Genomic DNA, 16,366 nt, shown 5'->3' with positions numbered 1-16,366 from the left:
GATCTGCATTTTAATATGAATACTACAATTTTTAAAGGCACCCCTGACAAAGCTAGAAGCCATCCCATGGGGTAATAGACAGCTTAAATGTGTGCAGTATCAATCTTTAGTTAAAAACACTGAACTGCTGGGCATTTCTCTCTCAGTTTTTTTTGTTTTAGCATGCTGTATGGCCACTACTGTAATTGGCAAACAGGCAATAGAGCTGAACTTGGAGGTCAGTAGAGGAAGTTTCATCTGTGCGTGTGAATTTCATTTCTGTGGGCAAGGACCTGCACTGTAGCTAACCCTGTCCTGGTCCTGCCTCTGGTCCTGATCCAACTGCTGTGGTCAGCTCCTGCACAGTGGACACAGTGTTTTTTTTTTTTAAGCTGATTAAGGCGAGAGCCTGTGTACACGCATGCATGCACGCACACACACACACACAAATCATACACACTCCTTGGCTGTCTAAGGGATTACGTGGGTATGAAGGCAAAGCATGAATAAGATCATAATGAGGAGTATGTGTGCGTGTGTGTGTGTCTGAATGCACTGAATGTCAATGTAGACTCTTCAGTGTGTGTATTCATTAAAATGTATGTGCATGCTTCAGTGCACCTTGTGTGCATACAAACCCACCCACTGCAGGCAAAGTGAGTAAGCTTCATAGAAGGACTGATTAACTTTGTACTGAACCGAGCCTGTGAGCTTAACTGTTGGTTCTATCTCATTGTTTCCACAGAGAAAGTCCCACAATCACAGGGTAGCTTGGGAAAATGGACTTCATGCATGTGAAACTATGGTTGTTGTTGTACTGTTGCCTTGTGGTGATTCTGAGAAACGCAGAGGTTCCTAATGGCTTATTAAAAATGAAACACAAGGCTTGTCAGCTTTATTGTGGATACTGTGTGGAAAGAACTCTCCCAAGTTGTTAGATACTCAGAAACTCATAGTCTCCGAACACGGTGTTGATATTGATGTATGAGTTTTCTTAACCCACCCTGTAAGAGTCCTGGAAACCCTTAGTCCCTTCTTCTTAAATGGCTCATCTTGAAAGAAGGAAAGTGTACCACTGATTTGTGCCTTCAACAGAGCCTCTGGAGACTCATGCTTGATTTTCTACCTCTAATCTTCCAACACATAATAGCATAACATTATACCCGAGAACCAATACGTCTGGAGTGGCTGTTTTTCCATTTCTCTGGAGAGACAAGAATCTTATTTCCTTTGCAGTTGAAAAACACATTACATCATAGCAGATTGTCTGCAGTCATATCTGTGGCAAACTTATCTCCAAGAATGTACTTGTGATATTAGGCATTTAATATATTGCATACACACAATTCTTGTTTTCAATAACATGCTTAATGTGGTGCACACAGAGAATCCAGTGGTAAGTTCATCTCGCAACTCAGATGGCACATATTAAGCCCAAATCCAAAGTAATGCCTATTTAGGATGTCTCTAAGTTAAACCATCTCTGTGATGTCCTCCAAAACATTCCGTTTCCACTATTAAAGACCTTAAGCTGGGCGATCTGGTTGGCAGATGCTAAATATTACATCCACCAATTAAAGGTAAATCTAGCCTTTCATCGCACCAGTAAATCTAAAGGGGACAAGAGGCGGTTCACTTGGGATTCATCACCCATTTATTTATTTGTCTTGTCCCTCCGTTCTTCATTCTCTCCAGCTGCTTTTCCCTCCCGTGTGCTCAACATTTGAATGAGAAAAAGAGTCGGGAGGTTGATCAAGGGTTGTTAATTCTGATACAGCAGACTGTGAAAACTCTGAATGGCGTCTTGCACCCTTCTACATTGCATGCTGAGAGATCTTCTTTAAAAACTAGTCTTATTTTACAGTAAGTTTTCTCTATTTTACAACACAGGTTCATCTGTTTATTAATACAGTCACTGTCACTGCTCATGCTATCCACCCAGTTCTTCTTTAATTATTCCATACTCCTGTCATTGCTACTATGAATATAAAGCACAGAGACTTAACACATTCCATGTGTTTAGTGAAACAATGCATAACTCGAGCTATATAAGTTTGAACACCACTGTGTATCATCAGTGAGCAAGAGAGAATGGAAAGTGTTCTGAAAAAAAAAAAAAAAGTATTACATCATAGTTGAGATACCTGTTTTTTTTGCAGTTGGGTCAGGAGCAAACAATTTAACCGTGACCTTGGGTAACATCCACTGCATCCAAAGGCTGACCTTCCCACTGGTTCCACCGATGCTGCTAGTTTTCTGCTCCAGAGTCACTGTGTCAGCGAATGGACTGTCATCTCCAGCGGGCACAGAGTCACCCTAGAGAGCCAAAAGAGGATCGGCTCAATCAGGGTTGGTAAGATTGGTAACAAGGCATGATTTCAGGCAAAGGTTAGCACTACTACATAGGCTTAAAGACATTTATACAACATTCATCAAAACAGTGTAACAGATTAAATCAAAAGTGATATTTTATTAAAGAGCATAACCACCAATACAAAATGTACCTTAACATTCAGATGTTTGTTTGTTTGTTGCTGTTTGTCTGTTTATCTGTCCATCGAACCATGTGTTCGGCGAATGTGTATGTATGTTTGAAAGTGTCGTCGCTGTGCATGTAGCCATAACAAAGCAACCACCAGCTTTCGAGTCTTTTGGTGTGTAGATGACATCAGTGTCTGGTGTGCAGAACTCCACTCAGAGCTGAGCGATATGGGGGGGTGGGGACCATTGTGTGGAGCTGTCACTGGTGTTAACCCCAAACTAAGCCACCAGCACCCACATGGCCTGCTTTCACTCAAGTGCGCCAGGACACACACGTCTTACAGCCTGGGAGAGAATGGGAAGTGAAGACCGGAGGCGGAGGTGGGGGTGAGGTGGAGAGGAAAGCAGGATGCGGCGGAGGAGGCTGCCTTCTGTGAGCTCTCATCTCATTACTGAGGGTTTGGCAAGGCACTAAGGATGACAGCACTGGGGACATTTTTTTTTATTTTTTTTTTAATTTCGCTCACTCTCTTCCTGGTAAATCTGTTCTCCAAACATGTATCTGTGTGGCTGACTCGGGAAGTGAAAAGCCTACAAACAAACAATATGGCAATTTGCAGCTTTGGCATTGCAGGGTTTCACTTTTTCCACAGCTTCTCTCATCACTGCGTGGTAATGACAGATTGTGTCATGGTTATCGAGCCTGGCTGTGGTTGGTGAGGAGGTTATCAACCATCTCAATTAGAAACCCCACAGCTGCTGGACTGATTACAGTGTCTTAAAGAGGATCCAGATGAGGAAACTATGTCCCTGTTCCACAGCTGGGTGGAGGGATGAGGGCCCCACGCTAATTTGCAAATTTAATATAATCGCGCAGTTGAGGGTGGCTGACAGCAGAGCTCAATAACAACGGCTGACAATTATATAAATAAATTAAGGATTATGCCGATTCAAAAATAGATTCAACATTACAGTGTATGGGGATCACTTGAAACTGATGGAAAGCATGTGCTCCCTGGGAAGCATTAGCTCTCAGAAAGTAAGAAAAGTGAAACAAACCTGTTAGGGTATGTAAGACTTAAAATTATCAGATAAAAATAAATAAAAATGCACCAGTAACATAACATTAGAATCTATGCAGACAGGGGAAGTACAGTCCTATATTATCGAATGTACAGTCTATATACAGTATGTAACATTACTTACAACTGCATAACAGTCAATGATGAACTACTATATATACTGCAACCCCAATTCCAATGAAGTTGGGACATTGTGTAAAATGTACATAAAAACAGAATGCAATGATTTGCAAATCTCACAAGCCCACATGTTATTCCCAATAGAACATAAACAACATATCATCATGGGACAGAGCGATGTTCACCATTGTGTAGCATTGTGTCCCCTCTTCTTTTAACAACCGTCTGTACATGTCTGTGTGAGAAGTGAGAAGATCACTTCCTGGAGTTTTGGGAGAAGAATGTTGTCCTTTTTTTTGTCTAATGCAGGATTCTAACTGCTCAAGAGTCCTGGGCCTTCGTTGCTGGATTTTTTGTTTTATGATACAGCAAATGTTTTCTGTTGGTGAAAGGTCTGGACTGCAGGCAGGCCAGTTCAGCACCCATACGCTTCTCCTGCAAAGCCATGATGTGAAGAATGCACTATGTGGTTTAGCATTGTTTTGCCGAAATATGCAAGGCCTTCCTAAAAGAGATGTTGTCTGGATGCAAGCATATGTTGCTCTAAGACGTCCATGTACAATTCAGCATTGATGGTACCTTGTGATGTGTAAGCTGCTGACGACATAGGCACTAATACAACCCCATACCATGACATAGGCACTAATACAACCCCATACCATCAGAGATGAAGAGTTTTGTACTGTCCGCTGATAACAAACTGGATAGTCCTTCTCCTCTTGAGTCCACAGGACACAATGCACATGGTTTACATAGAGAATTTAAATTTTTGATTGATCTGACCTCAGAACAGTTTTCCATTTTTCCTCCGACCATTCTAAATGAGCTTTGACCCAGTAAAACTGCAGCATTTCTGGATAGTGTATACATATGACTTCTTCTTTGCATGATGCAGCTTTAACTTGCATTTATGGATTGCATGACAAACTGTGTTTATAGACAGTGATTTCTGGAAGTGTTCCTGAGCCCGTGCAGTGATTTCCAGTTGAGAATCATGCCTGTTTTTAATCCAGTGCAGTCTGTGGGCCTGAAGATCATGAACATCCAGTTTTGACCTTTGACCTTGTCCTTTGCACACAGAGACTCCTCCTGATTCTCTGAATGTTTCATGATATTTTACAGAGTAGATCTTCAAAGTCTTTGCAATTTTACATTGAAGTACATTTTTCTGAAATTGTTACACCATTTTTAGACGTAGTTTGTCACAGATTGGTGAACCTGTGTCCATCTTTACAACTGAGAGGCTCTGCCTCTCTGAAATGCTCCTTTTATACCCAGTCATGTTACTGACCTGTTGCTAATTAACCTAATTAACTGTCAAATGCTCCTCTAGTTGTTTTTGATTTGTGCTGTATACTTTTCCAGCCTTTTGTTGCCCCTGTCCCAACTTTTTTGAGATGTGCTGCTGCCATCAATTTCAAAATGAGCTAATATTTTCCATGAAATGTTAGAATGTTAGAAAGTTTTAACACGTGATATGTTGTTTATGTTCTACTGGGAATAAAATATGGGTTTGCAATGATTTGCAAATCATTGCATTCTGTTTTTATTTACGTTTTACACAACATCCCAACTTTATTAGAATTGGGGTTGTAATACTACATATGTGAACAAAAACATGTGAATTACTTATTTCCCGCAAAAAATATTCCAATTAAGTATTTAGCAGTGTCATTATGTGTTTCCATGGAACCAAAGTCAAGGTGTGGGTGTGTGTCTGCGTGTATATGTGTGTGTAATAACATTGACTGGCAGTGAGTAATATGAGCCTGGTAGTAATGGTGTTCAGTCAATCTCAATGAGAGATACTCTTCTGTCAACCGCCATTTGGGGACTAATTATTGTTGAGCTGGAGTCAAAACATAGCACTGTGTGTGTGTGTGTGTGTGTGTGTGTGTGTGTGTGTGTGGTTAGGACTATTTAGTTTACAGTTCTGGCCAGTCGGTAGGATTAGGCTCTGTAATGTCATGTGTGGAAACAGGAGCCAGCCGCTGGCGCTGTGGGAAGCTCAGACCACTGTGTACTGCAGCATGATTATGCTGGAGCATCGGACACCCGACTGCTCTTGCTTCCCAGCCAGAACCGCTGCTGTCACTTAAAAACTGTTTCTTACAGGCTGATTTTACCATGGTCAGAGGAAAGAGAAATTGTAAACAGACTGACAACCCAGATTTTGAATTTTGATTTTGTTATGAATCAACAGAAAAAATAAATAAAACCAAAAGGTGCATTTGATTCTAACTGTTTCACACCTGAGCTGTCAAAATCCAGAGTATCTACGAAACGAAGATGCCCATGACATTTTAATGCATACCTGGAAATCTAGACCAGCTGAAGAAGAACACAAACAATAACAGAGGAAGATAATAAAACAAAGTAAAGTAAAACTGTAAGACTGAAAGTTAATCACTTTATAACTACCAAAAAGTTCCTGTTTTTATCAGTGCAGGAAAATTCCCCCTCCTCCTCATATCAAGGTGAGGCCTTGAAGAACAGATGTGGTGGTGTGGTGTTGGCAGAGGTGGGCTCTGCCACGTTCCTGAGCTTCCAGATTTGGGCCCCAAACACACACATATACACACACTTACACAGACATTCTGAGAGGGAGCTATTTTCCCACACCTCCACAAGCCAAGCTGTAAAGTATACAGTTTAATTCCTGGGCCTCTGCGCTATAAACGGGCTGAGGATCCGGGTTTATTTTCTTTGCAGAGTTTGTCTTTGCTCATCAGAGAGACCCAAACATTTGAAGACAACAGCAGGCTGGAAAGTGGCAGATGGAGGGAAATGTAGATTATAAAAGTGGAAAGAAAGAGAGAGAATGCTTTGTGGACAGGTGGAAGGATGGAGAAAAGTTAGGCAGGAACAAAGGACTAGTTTTAGGAAAACAAAAGATTAAAAACAAAATGACAGAGTGAGAAAGGTGGGATAAGGCTGTACATAGAGATGTGGTAAGGGAAGAAGGCAAAAAAGAGAAAGAGATGGAGGAGAAACAGAATACTAAATAAGATAAACTCTTACAATGATGGAAAAAGCAAGAACTTGACAACTGACAGAACCTAATTGTTTGTTTGTCCTACTATATAATTCATGGTGGTTGTCATTATTATTTAATCTATTTTTTGCTAATGTTTCATGGTGCTGGTGCATTAAGAAATGTTGTTTTGTGTTGCAGCTACAGGTGGTGGTCAGGCTTTTGGCAGGAAGATTTTTTTATTTTTTTTTCCCAGGTTCCAAATTTCATGCCAAGGGTCAGGTGGATTAGGTGGATATGAGATAATGCAGCCAGGTTGAGATCAACATGAGAGGAAAGAGAGACAAAAAGGTATAATGAACAGAGGTGCAAGGCATCGGAGGAAGAGAAAACAGAGTAAACCGGTAAACCGAAACTCTCTAAATAAATACTAGCAAAACACATGTATATGAAATGGTCATGGAATATTGTGTCAAAGGCCAAAGGAATGGTAGGCTATAGTCAGGGCTGTGGGTCAGGGGGTTTTGAGGGTGTGGTGGAGGAAGATGGGGGGGGGGTTTGTTGGGGAGAGACGGCTGCCACTGCTGAGACTTATCAAAACAGCTCCTACATTCTTGCTCAATCACCAAGCCTCCCAGAGGACTAAACACTTCTACCAGTGTTTGTTCTTAGGTAAACAGTGACAAGTGGGCTGTCAGGGGCCTCTGTGGCCTTGTTACAGACGCACTATACCATAGGGCCTCCGCTGCTATACTGAACTGCTGCCACTTCTGTGGGTCCACATATGACGCAAGAACACACACATGTTGATTGTACAGAAACAAATGCAGACACAGATGCACACTGACATATGAAATGCTTTTTTTCCACACTCTTTATAGCCTCTCATGGAGGTATGTTGGTTGTGATGTGATCCCAGGGGGGCCAACATTGCTGACAGGGTCCCAGTGGTCACAGAGCATTAAAACCTGGGCTGGTTTCCCCAGAAACACTTGTCCCAATTATTTTTATGCATCCTACTTCACACAAACATATTACACAAGGTATTGGTGGCTGTAGACCCCGAGCTAGTGACTGTTGCTGCTACTGTGCAACACAGGAGAAAAAAGTCATGCCACAAGCCTAGGATAAGCATCACCTAGGGACGAAAGGAAAAACAACACTGAAAATTTGTTGTTGCCCCCTAAAACTCTGACTGTAATTTTTCCATTTGGCTTTGCACATTCCTGCATGTACTGCTACACTTCATACTTCATTCTCTGAGTTTGATATTTTATCTGCCCGAAAAATGTAAATACAGGTTATTGTTTTCCCCAAATTAAGAGGCAGGTTTATACTCAATCAAGACCCAGCTTATACGAATCAAACAGAGCTCACAGCCTATCTGGTGTATCTGTTCTGGGTAAGAAAAAATAATGAAAGAAACACAAACGCAGATGAGATTTTTCCAGCTTTGAAAAATCCTTCCCAAACAAAACTGTTTTTTTTTGTGACAAATTTCATGTGTTAGCACTGACTCGACTACTCATAACAATAAAAGATGCAATATTTGCACTTAAAATCATAAATCAGCTGCAGAACTATGTAAACAACAAAGGCTTTCATAGCACATACTAGTGAATGACTCATAGCACCTTAGATATGAAAAAAAAGCTCTTAGTTGGGTGTTGGCTAAAAAGTTCAAAAGTGGCTGATACTGAACTGTGCAGTATGGTAGAGTGAGCAATGGCAGCAGTAAGATCACAAATGGATGAATTAATTAAATAATGAGAAAATTATGTCCCGTTCAAGATGCATTGGGGTTTTTTTCTGATTATGGAAAGAAGTTTTTCCATGCGAAAAAATACAACTTAGAAGAGCATAATCATTGTCAGAATTCATAAAAAACACCCATAAAAACTGTCAATATAAAATGTGTAGCTCATGTGTAAACCCTCTACATGTGTAGCCGGGTGAGAAAAACAAACCTCTGTGGGGGAGCCAAAATCAGCAGAGGGGCTGCAGGTGCTGGTGTCTGGTAGGGCAGTGCCAGCACTGCTGCGCACTGGAGAGGATGGGGCACCTCCGGCAGGGGGGTCTGGGATGCTGGAGGTCTGGCGCAAGATACCATGCCTCTGGAGGCGAGCCCATGTAGAGCTCCAACTGAGGAGGAGCTCATACAATAGCTGAACCTAGAGAGTGACAAGCAGAGAAGAAGAGAAGAAGAGAAAAACTTTAATGAAAAAAAAAATGTTTTGCAAAAAGGCTGTTGACAGTATTAAAAAAAACCTTTGACTCTGAATATGTCAACAAAGTGAAATGAGAATTTTGAGCTTGTTTTATCCAATGTTTACATTTCTGTTCTCGAAATGTATGCAAATAGCACATGCATGAGATAATGCATTAATTGCATATTTAAACATTTTCATTAAATGTGTAATACAAAACATTGTCATGTAAGTAATCAACTGGGGAGGTTTCATGGTCATTTTGGAGAGTTGCTTTTATCCACATGTAGTGTCTCCCCTTAAGTTGTAATGCTAAATACAGTATTTAAAAGGAATTAAAATGTAATATAATGTAGTCTAATGTAAGGAAAAACTATAATGTAGGACTCCCATGTCAATCAATCCATTTCTTCTTTATTTGTTAACGTGTTCATATAGAACACAGCAGACACAGCTTTGACTATGGCAACACAGCTGAATACATTTTCAATATATGAAGTATACTGTGCCAACTGAGTGCCTTAAAAGATAAACTGAACACACCGCAAGTAGTCTTAATATTTGAAACCAGATTCAAATGTATTTTTTTGCCAAGGTCTGACTCAAACAGCTGCACTGGGGAGTTCTCATGTAGTTCTGACTTCTGAGGCCATTACCATGATTTGGCTTGGCAGCTTTGTAGTTATGTGACACTAAACCTAGTTAAAGTTGAGAGAGAACGAAAGAGAGAAGGAGGAAATATTAAGCAGAAATGGACCACTATCCATTCCCATTTCTTTCACTCTACAACTTAGCACTCTTTTCGACTCTGTACTTGTCATTCAGAGAGGCCTCACTTCACAAAAGTGATGTCAAACCTATGTGTTCATGTTTATATTCGATGGATGATTATTTGAAAGGCACCGTGTCCTTATACATGTGCTTCACTGTACAAATTTGTTATCCATAACAACAAAACTCCCAAAAAACACCCACAGAGGAAAGTTAAGTTGTGTCATCAATTTCCCCTGAAAAACTCACCACCGTTAGGAAAAACTGAAGGCTCAGCGTCAAGTGTTCTCAACTATTTATCATGTGTTCACATGAAAAGAGGCCTTAGCTTTAAACAACAACAAAGCCAAAAACAAGAGTGGAAAACATGAGGGGAAGGCAGGGGAATGTGATGTGATGCTTTCAGTTATTCATGCATTCACTCAGTGTTCTTTAGAGAGGAGAGAAAGAGGGAAAAGAAAGGGGGAAAAGCAACGCTCTTTCACAGTGAGCTAATTTCTGGATTTCAAATGCTTTGCTCCTGCAGCCAACTAAACCCCCCACCACCTCACCACTGAGGGTCCCTGAAAAGTAAAGGTGCACAGACACATGAGTACACAGAAACAAAATAGCTTTCTCTACTCCAAACACATTTTTACTCGCTATTGCTCACTCACACACATGCACGGCTGTTAGCGCACACATTACAGGGAGGCCTTCCATAAATAAGCATAAATCAAATGAAAAGCAGTACAATACATTACAGCTGGGCCATTTCAAACATGTCCAGGAAGAGCTGCTAACGCCGATCCAGCAGCCGTCCAGGGACAGGGCCAACAGCTGTCTGCCATACCCAACTGAACTGCTCTGCCGACAAGAGAGGTACGGCTCCGTGCTCTCTTCTCTGAGAGTCTGGGGCCTGGAAGTCCAACCAAGCACAACAAGGCCTACTGCACTCAGCAGCAGATGTGGAGGAAGAGACTAAAGAATGCCGAGGAGAGGGGGAAAGGGAAGAGGGGGAGTGCAGTGAGGCTGAGATGAAGGGTCGATACATGACCTCTGTTTTAGTCTGGGGTTCAAGTCCCTCTTATTACTTTCTTGGGGAGATTTTTAGTGCATTTCTTGATTACCTCATCCTTTCGTCCACCCTCTCATCATTTGTCCTCATATTTCATTTCGCCTTTCTCGCCATGCTTATCACACTCTATCCTTATTTTCTTTCATTCCTTATCTCGCCCTGCCATTCGTTCCATCCTATATCTACTTCCTGCTCATGATATCCCTGATTAGTGAAAAGTAGGGTCAGTTGGTTCAGCTCAGCTACTGTTGTTAGGCCAGTGGGCAGGTGGGGCCACACACACATACACACACACAAATTAACATGCTTACATGAGCTCACAATACATATGCCACATTCCGTGAGTTGGGGAAGTGAGCAGAACATTTGGAGGGCTGGGTTCTCCAAAGACCTGTCATCTGCAGATCAGGAGGCCTGCTAGGCTGCAGTAGTACAAACTGGAGACTGAACAGAGGCTTCCACAGTCATTCATAAAAACACACAGATGAAAAACGGGAGAGCATGCAGATGGTGAGTGCTCGTGTGCCTTTATCTAAGCACAGTTTATACAGAAACGTTGCTAATTTGACATATTGTTGGGTATGTGTGGTGAGTACAAGCGTGCAGATATACACTCACAGGCCACTATATTAGGTACACTTGCACAATGTAATGTGATCTAACACAACAGTTCTGACTTTATGAAGATAATAAGGTTCAGTTTTGACTGACTCTGTCAGAGTGGTATTCATTTCAACTATATGTTTGTTCTTGAGGTTGTAGCTTTCAGGTGTTGAATTGGACTGCATTATATTCAGAGATGTTTTTAATACTCGAATCACTCAATCATAGTACTACAATCTAATGCATTCAAGTACACCACCACCCACTACGACCTTAATAACAAACATAAAGTAGAATTATGTCCTCTCTGACAGTGTCAACAGAAACTGAAACATTATAAGCTTAATAAAAGTAGAATTTATGGCAAAGCTGTTGTATTGGATCACATTAGATTGGAGGGGTGGTCCTGATGAAGTGTCCAGTGAGTCTATGTGTGTGTGCAAATGTGTTCACTGAAAAGCTGTACAGTTAGGTGCCGAAGGTCAAAGAAAACTGATGGTGTGTGTATGTTTGCTGGTTTCGAGGTGGTCCTGATAAGGTAATAGTGCAGCTACTAACCCCTCCTTCTGACACCCATATGAATCATTCGCACAGACACACAACCCTCAGAATTGAGACTACACATACTACGTAAAGCGAGTACACACGCAAGTTCGATGTGATCACCATTTCATTAAAAGTTAATTTACAGCAATTATACTATTTTGATCAAAGGAAAAGGGGACTGATGCTATTGAACAGACTGTGACTGTGTCCAAACAACAAAACAACTTTCTAAACTCTGTAACTAGAACTTAAATGACTTTACTGGCACTGGCAAGGGTGTGCTTATGTGTGTTTGTCCTGCTCTGTTCCAGGATGTGACAGTTCACCTTGGGTGTTCTGCGTTAAAATGAAATGAACATGTGTTGGAAACGCGCATCAAAGCTGAGTGTCCTGTGTTTGCTCCTTCAGTTTTATGCATACATTATGTGCGCGTGTGAGCATGCAACTGTATTTTTGCGTGGCCTAGTCCTTCCCACCCCAATATTTACTCAAAAAACTCATTCCGTGACACCTGTGGCTACACTCGACTGTTTCACCCCGTTTCTAAAAATACCTTTGTTTGTGCCATGAAGTAATCCATCGCATAATACGGAAAATCTGATTTAATGTCACAAAAATGCCAGGAGAAGTTAAGAGGCCAAACTCATTGGTTTCATGTGTTGACTTTAAATGTATAAATGTCTCAAAATTAGTGCAATAACAATTAATTTTCAAACACTAGATAGAACTCCACCGCCCGTACACCCAACACAGTGTTCTCATCTAACTGTATTGGTGGTAATTTATTGTGCAGAAACTGAAGTGCTCTGACATCCCCATATACATTCCCACAAATGGCACTGCAAATTAGAAAGAGGAGTAAGTAGTGTGAGGTCTCTTTTGTTCTGGGGAGGGAAGGGTTGCTCTGGCAGCAGTTCTCAAAGCACCCCCCGCTCGAGTCAGAAATTTATACAGAAGAGGGAAAGAAAGACAGAGGAGGTGAAAAGATGGGAAGAGAGAGCAGAGGGACCATAATGAAAGAGAAGAGAAGAGAAGAGAAGAGAAGAGAAGAGAAGAGAAGAGAAGAGAAGAGAAGAGAAGAGAAGAGAAGAGAAGTTTTCATTGGACCCAAAAACTAATAATGACTCATCATATAATCGCAATAAGCCTTCCCAGCTTTGCCAGACACAAGCACTCCATTTGAAAGGGAGAACAGAAAAGAAGAAAGAAAAGAAACTTTCCCTCAATAAACGACCAGCTCTCCTCATCTCTGGGAAAGTTTTCACCACTAACAGATTAAGGCCTTTCATTTGTTTCTGGTACCAATTCCCCTCAATATCACCATGGCTCATCACTGTGGTCGGAGACATTTAACAGTGTGACCACTCAAAAGGTCGCCCCAATTAAGTGTTTACAGAGGAGCCTAATTCAATACAGCTAATTCAATTGTGAAAAAACAAAACATGTGTAATGGTACATGTAGATGTGATTATAGCGCTGTAACAGCGCAATGAAAAACAACGCAGGGACCTAACCGGGAGACAAACATGTTCCGCTTCCAATCTGTCCATATTCATCATGCTCTCACTAAACATAATAACACACTGTAAAACAATGATGATGAGTCTTGCAATTCCCAACTCCCCTTGACTCAGACCTCAGAATGTTTGACCAAAACAAACAAGGCAACACTCTCTTGTTTACACTTTCATTTTCATGAAAATTACACTAGGTAAGAAGATGAGGCAGTTTGTTTATTGAAGTCAATCTATATCAGAAAATCATGCAGAGGCAGGATCTTCATGCCAGGGTTCGTGTGTTCATGTTTCAGGAAAGTTTACAATGGGATGATTTGTATAAATATACATGTAAATCTGATGACTACTTTGTGAGATTCAGGACTGTCTGACTGACCTGAGGGTTGGAGCACTTGACGTGGATGGGCTGCAGATCAACGTGGAGGCAGACTACAAAGGAGTGCCTTCCTTCAGAACAGCTCTGCAGCTTATGGGATGTGACGGCCAGTGTGGAGGTACAGCCCATAGGCTCCAACAGGCTAAGGCTTCGCTGTTGTCCCAGTAATGTGTACACACTGAACTGACTCAGGCTTACCGTCCATGGGAAGGCATCACCTGGTGGTAGAAATGAGAGAAGGAAAAAGAAGGACACATTAAAAAAATGCAGTAATGGGATAAAATCGTGGGAGAAAGAGGATGAGAAATGCAACAGAGACATATTGGCAGAGATTGAAAGGAGCAGGGAGGATGAGAGGGAAGGGAGAGAAAAGAGCACAAGCCAAGTCATTGTGAAATTGAGAGAAAGACAAAGAGATGCAAGAAAATGCAGGAGACGTTTGGGAAAAAAGAAAAAAGTGCAATGGATTAATGTATGTCAGAAGGATAAGTAATGTTCATTATTAAAAACACTATGACAACTAAATTATTCCTTCCTCTTACCTTTAGAATCCAAGCCAATTAATTTACATGGTACGAGAAAACTTCATGAAAAACATTAAAGACAACATTCTACACCCAGTAAGCAGGCAGACGCCCCCATCAAAACACAGGATAAAATGAGGGTGTTTTCTAAATCTGTGGGTCTGAGACGGGATGCCACACTGAAAGAGCTTGAACTTGTTAACTTGCCAACTCTGGTAGAACCATCTCAGAGGGAAAAGGGAAACTTGTTCGCTAGCACAGGGCCATGAAGAGCACATTTCCCATGCACCGTGGGCAGTACGCTTTGATCCAGAGCATTGAAAATGAGAGATGAAGAGCTTTTCAAAGGGTAGGAATGAATTACTAAAAGCACGGGCTGTTAATTTTAACGGCAACATTGACAAGGCTGCTGATGTCACTGTTTTTGCTGTCATTTTTCTTTCTCCTCCGTTTTTGAAATCTGTATGCCCAATGCTGATGTCATTGAAGAGTTGAGAGTAAAAAAAAAAGTTAAAAAAAAAGAGGTTGGCCCCCCTTTTTTTTCTTCTTCTAAAGAGAAAACACTGCACACTCGTCTGAGCGTTTCTTATGTCAACTCTGCCAGGTGTGCACGCCACATGTGCAAGATCTATCTCTCAAAGTCGCTCTACTTAAGTTTGTTTGTCTTTTGTCATGGTAAATGAGTGGTAGTGGGTCAAAGGTTTGCTCGGTGTTGAAAAGGCCATAATGATGATGAATTCACAACATGTAGCCTATTACTATTATGAAAGCATTCATTTCAATTATTAATAAAAGTAAAGTTGATTTTTCCCACCCATTGAAATTTATATTCCAAGACTCCCATTTCTAACCTATGAACCTGTCACCATCATTGTTTTCCAAAATGTAACATTTTGTTTTCTCATTTAAACCTTCTAATCAGTCTTTTTGACAGCAGGTCATTTAGTGTTCTCACTGAGTATCTGGGTGTGTGTGTTCTTCGCCTAACATTTTAATCATTCTAATTAAAGTTAAGATTTCATTAGATACAGTACGAAAACTTACCTTCCTCCAAGATGGGCTTGGAGACCACAAAGGGGAGCTCCTGCAGCGGTTCCATGTACTTGTGCCCAGCACTGAGGACACTGATCTGCGGCAGACAGACTACCAAAGTCCCGGGCATGGAGGCCTGGTTGTGATACCAGCTACGGACGGTGCCGGGAATGTCACCGCAGATGATGGTGCTCGGGGAGGGGAGGCTGTCATTAGGCAGGAACACACAGCATGACTGCAGCTCCAACTGGAGAGGGGGGAGAAAAATAAAGGATACATGAAATCATGTTAATCAGTTCCGTGTCATTTGATCACTGACCACCCACCTGCCTCGGCCTATTTGATTTTCAGTGAGCTGCTCAAGGGGACCCGCCGTGTGCCGACATTAGAGGACGACATTAGAAAGAGTGTGTGCACAATGCTGGGTGTTGCTGGAAAAAACATGCTTAATAAACCTTTCCTTGATTAAAAAAAAATGGAAACAGTCCATTTCACATTTAGTCATAAATGCTGTTCTGTTTGATGCCTAAGATAAACTGTTATATATTTTGTTATTCAATTATTCAGTCCTCACAATAGGAATTTGCCTTAAAAAAAAAAATCCTATTTAAACCCAATATGAAATTCCATATGCAAGAAACAAAACACTTACAATTTCAGAGACTTTGAACAGTTAAATCTTGAACTTAAATCTTTTTTGAAGTCTATTTAAAAGGTTTTGAGACCAATTCCAGCTGCATTATGTCACACATATTTCTGTTCACCAAAAAAGCTAAATTTACAGGCCATTAGGTCAGTAACCAGTAGCCAGTAAGTGTACGAGCAGTGTCTTTTTCCATTACAGTAGAGCTGTACTTAAAAGACCAGTTAACATAAAAGAGGAGTCCAGGGTCCAGGGGGCAGACAGCAGGTGTTGCCAAAATAATATGTGAACTGCAACAGAGGCCGACTGTGTGAGAGAGCAGTCAGAGAGCTGCTCTATTGAATGACTGAGCACCATTAGAGTGTAATATGTTCAGTGTACAACACGCACACACACACACACACACACCCCTCTACCACCTCCTCCTCCTCCTCCTCCTCCTCCTCCTCCTCCT

At 41.3% G+C, this 16,366-nt stretch overlaps 1 protein-coding gene across 5 annotated transcripts in view; it reads right to left on the bottom strand.

The window, feature by feature from the left end:
- vps13b (vacuolar protein sorting 13 homolog B) overlaps positions 1 to 16,366 on the bottom strand; it is a 312,301-nt gene that overhangs the window by 140,252 nt on the left and 155,683 nt on the right. For all 5 annotated transcript variants that reach the window (XM_027286990.1, XM_027286991.1, XM_019256535.2 and 2 more), the window contains exons 23-26: positions 15,282 to 15,516; positions 13,714 to 13,931; positions 8,604 to 8,807; positions 2,124 to 2,295 (exon numbers count right to left, since the gene is read on the bottom strand). In XM_027286990.1, the coding sequence (XP_027142791.1) occupies positions 2,124 to 2,295; positions 8,604 to 8,807; positions 13,714 to 13,931; positions 15,282 to 15,516 (829 nt within the window). The remainder of the gene's footprint in view (positions 1 to 2,123; positions 2,296 to 8,603; positions 8,808 to 13,713; positions 13,932 to 15,281; positions 15,517 to 16,366) is intronic.

This window comes from Larimichthys crocea, chromosome XIII (assembly GCF_000972845.2).
Source record: "Larimichthys crocea isolate SSNF chromosome XIII, L_crocea_2.0, whole genome shotgun sequence".
Taxonomy (NCBI): domain Eukaryota; kingdom Metazoa; phylum Chordata; class Actinopteri; family Sciaenidae; genus Larimichthys; species Larimichthys crocea.
Note: the sequence above shows the minus strand (reverse complement) of the source record. Positions and strands in the feature narration are given on the sequence as shown.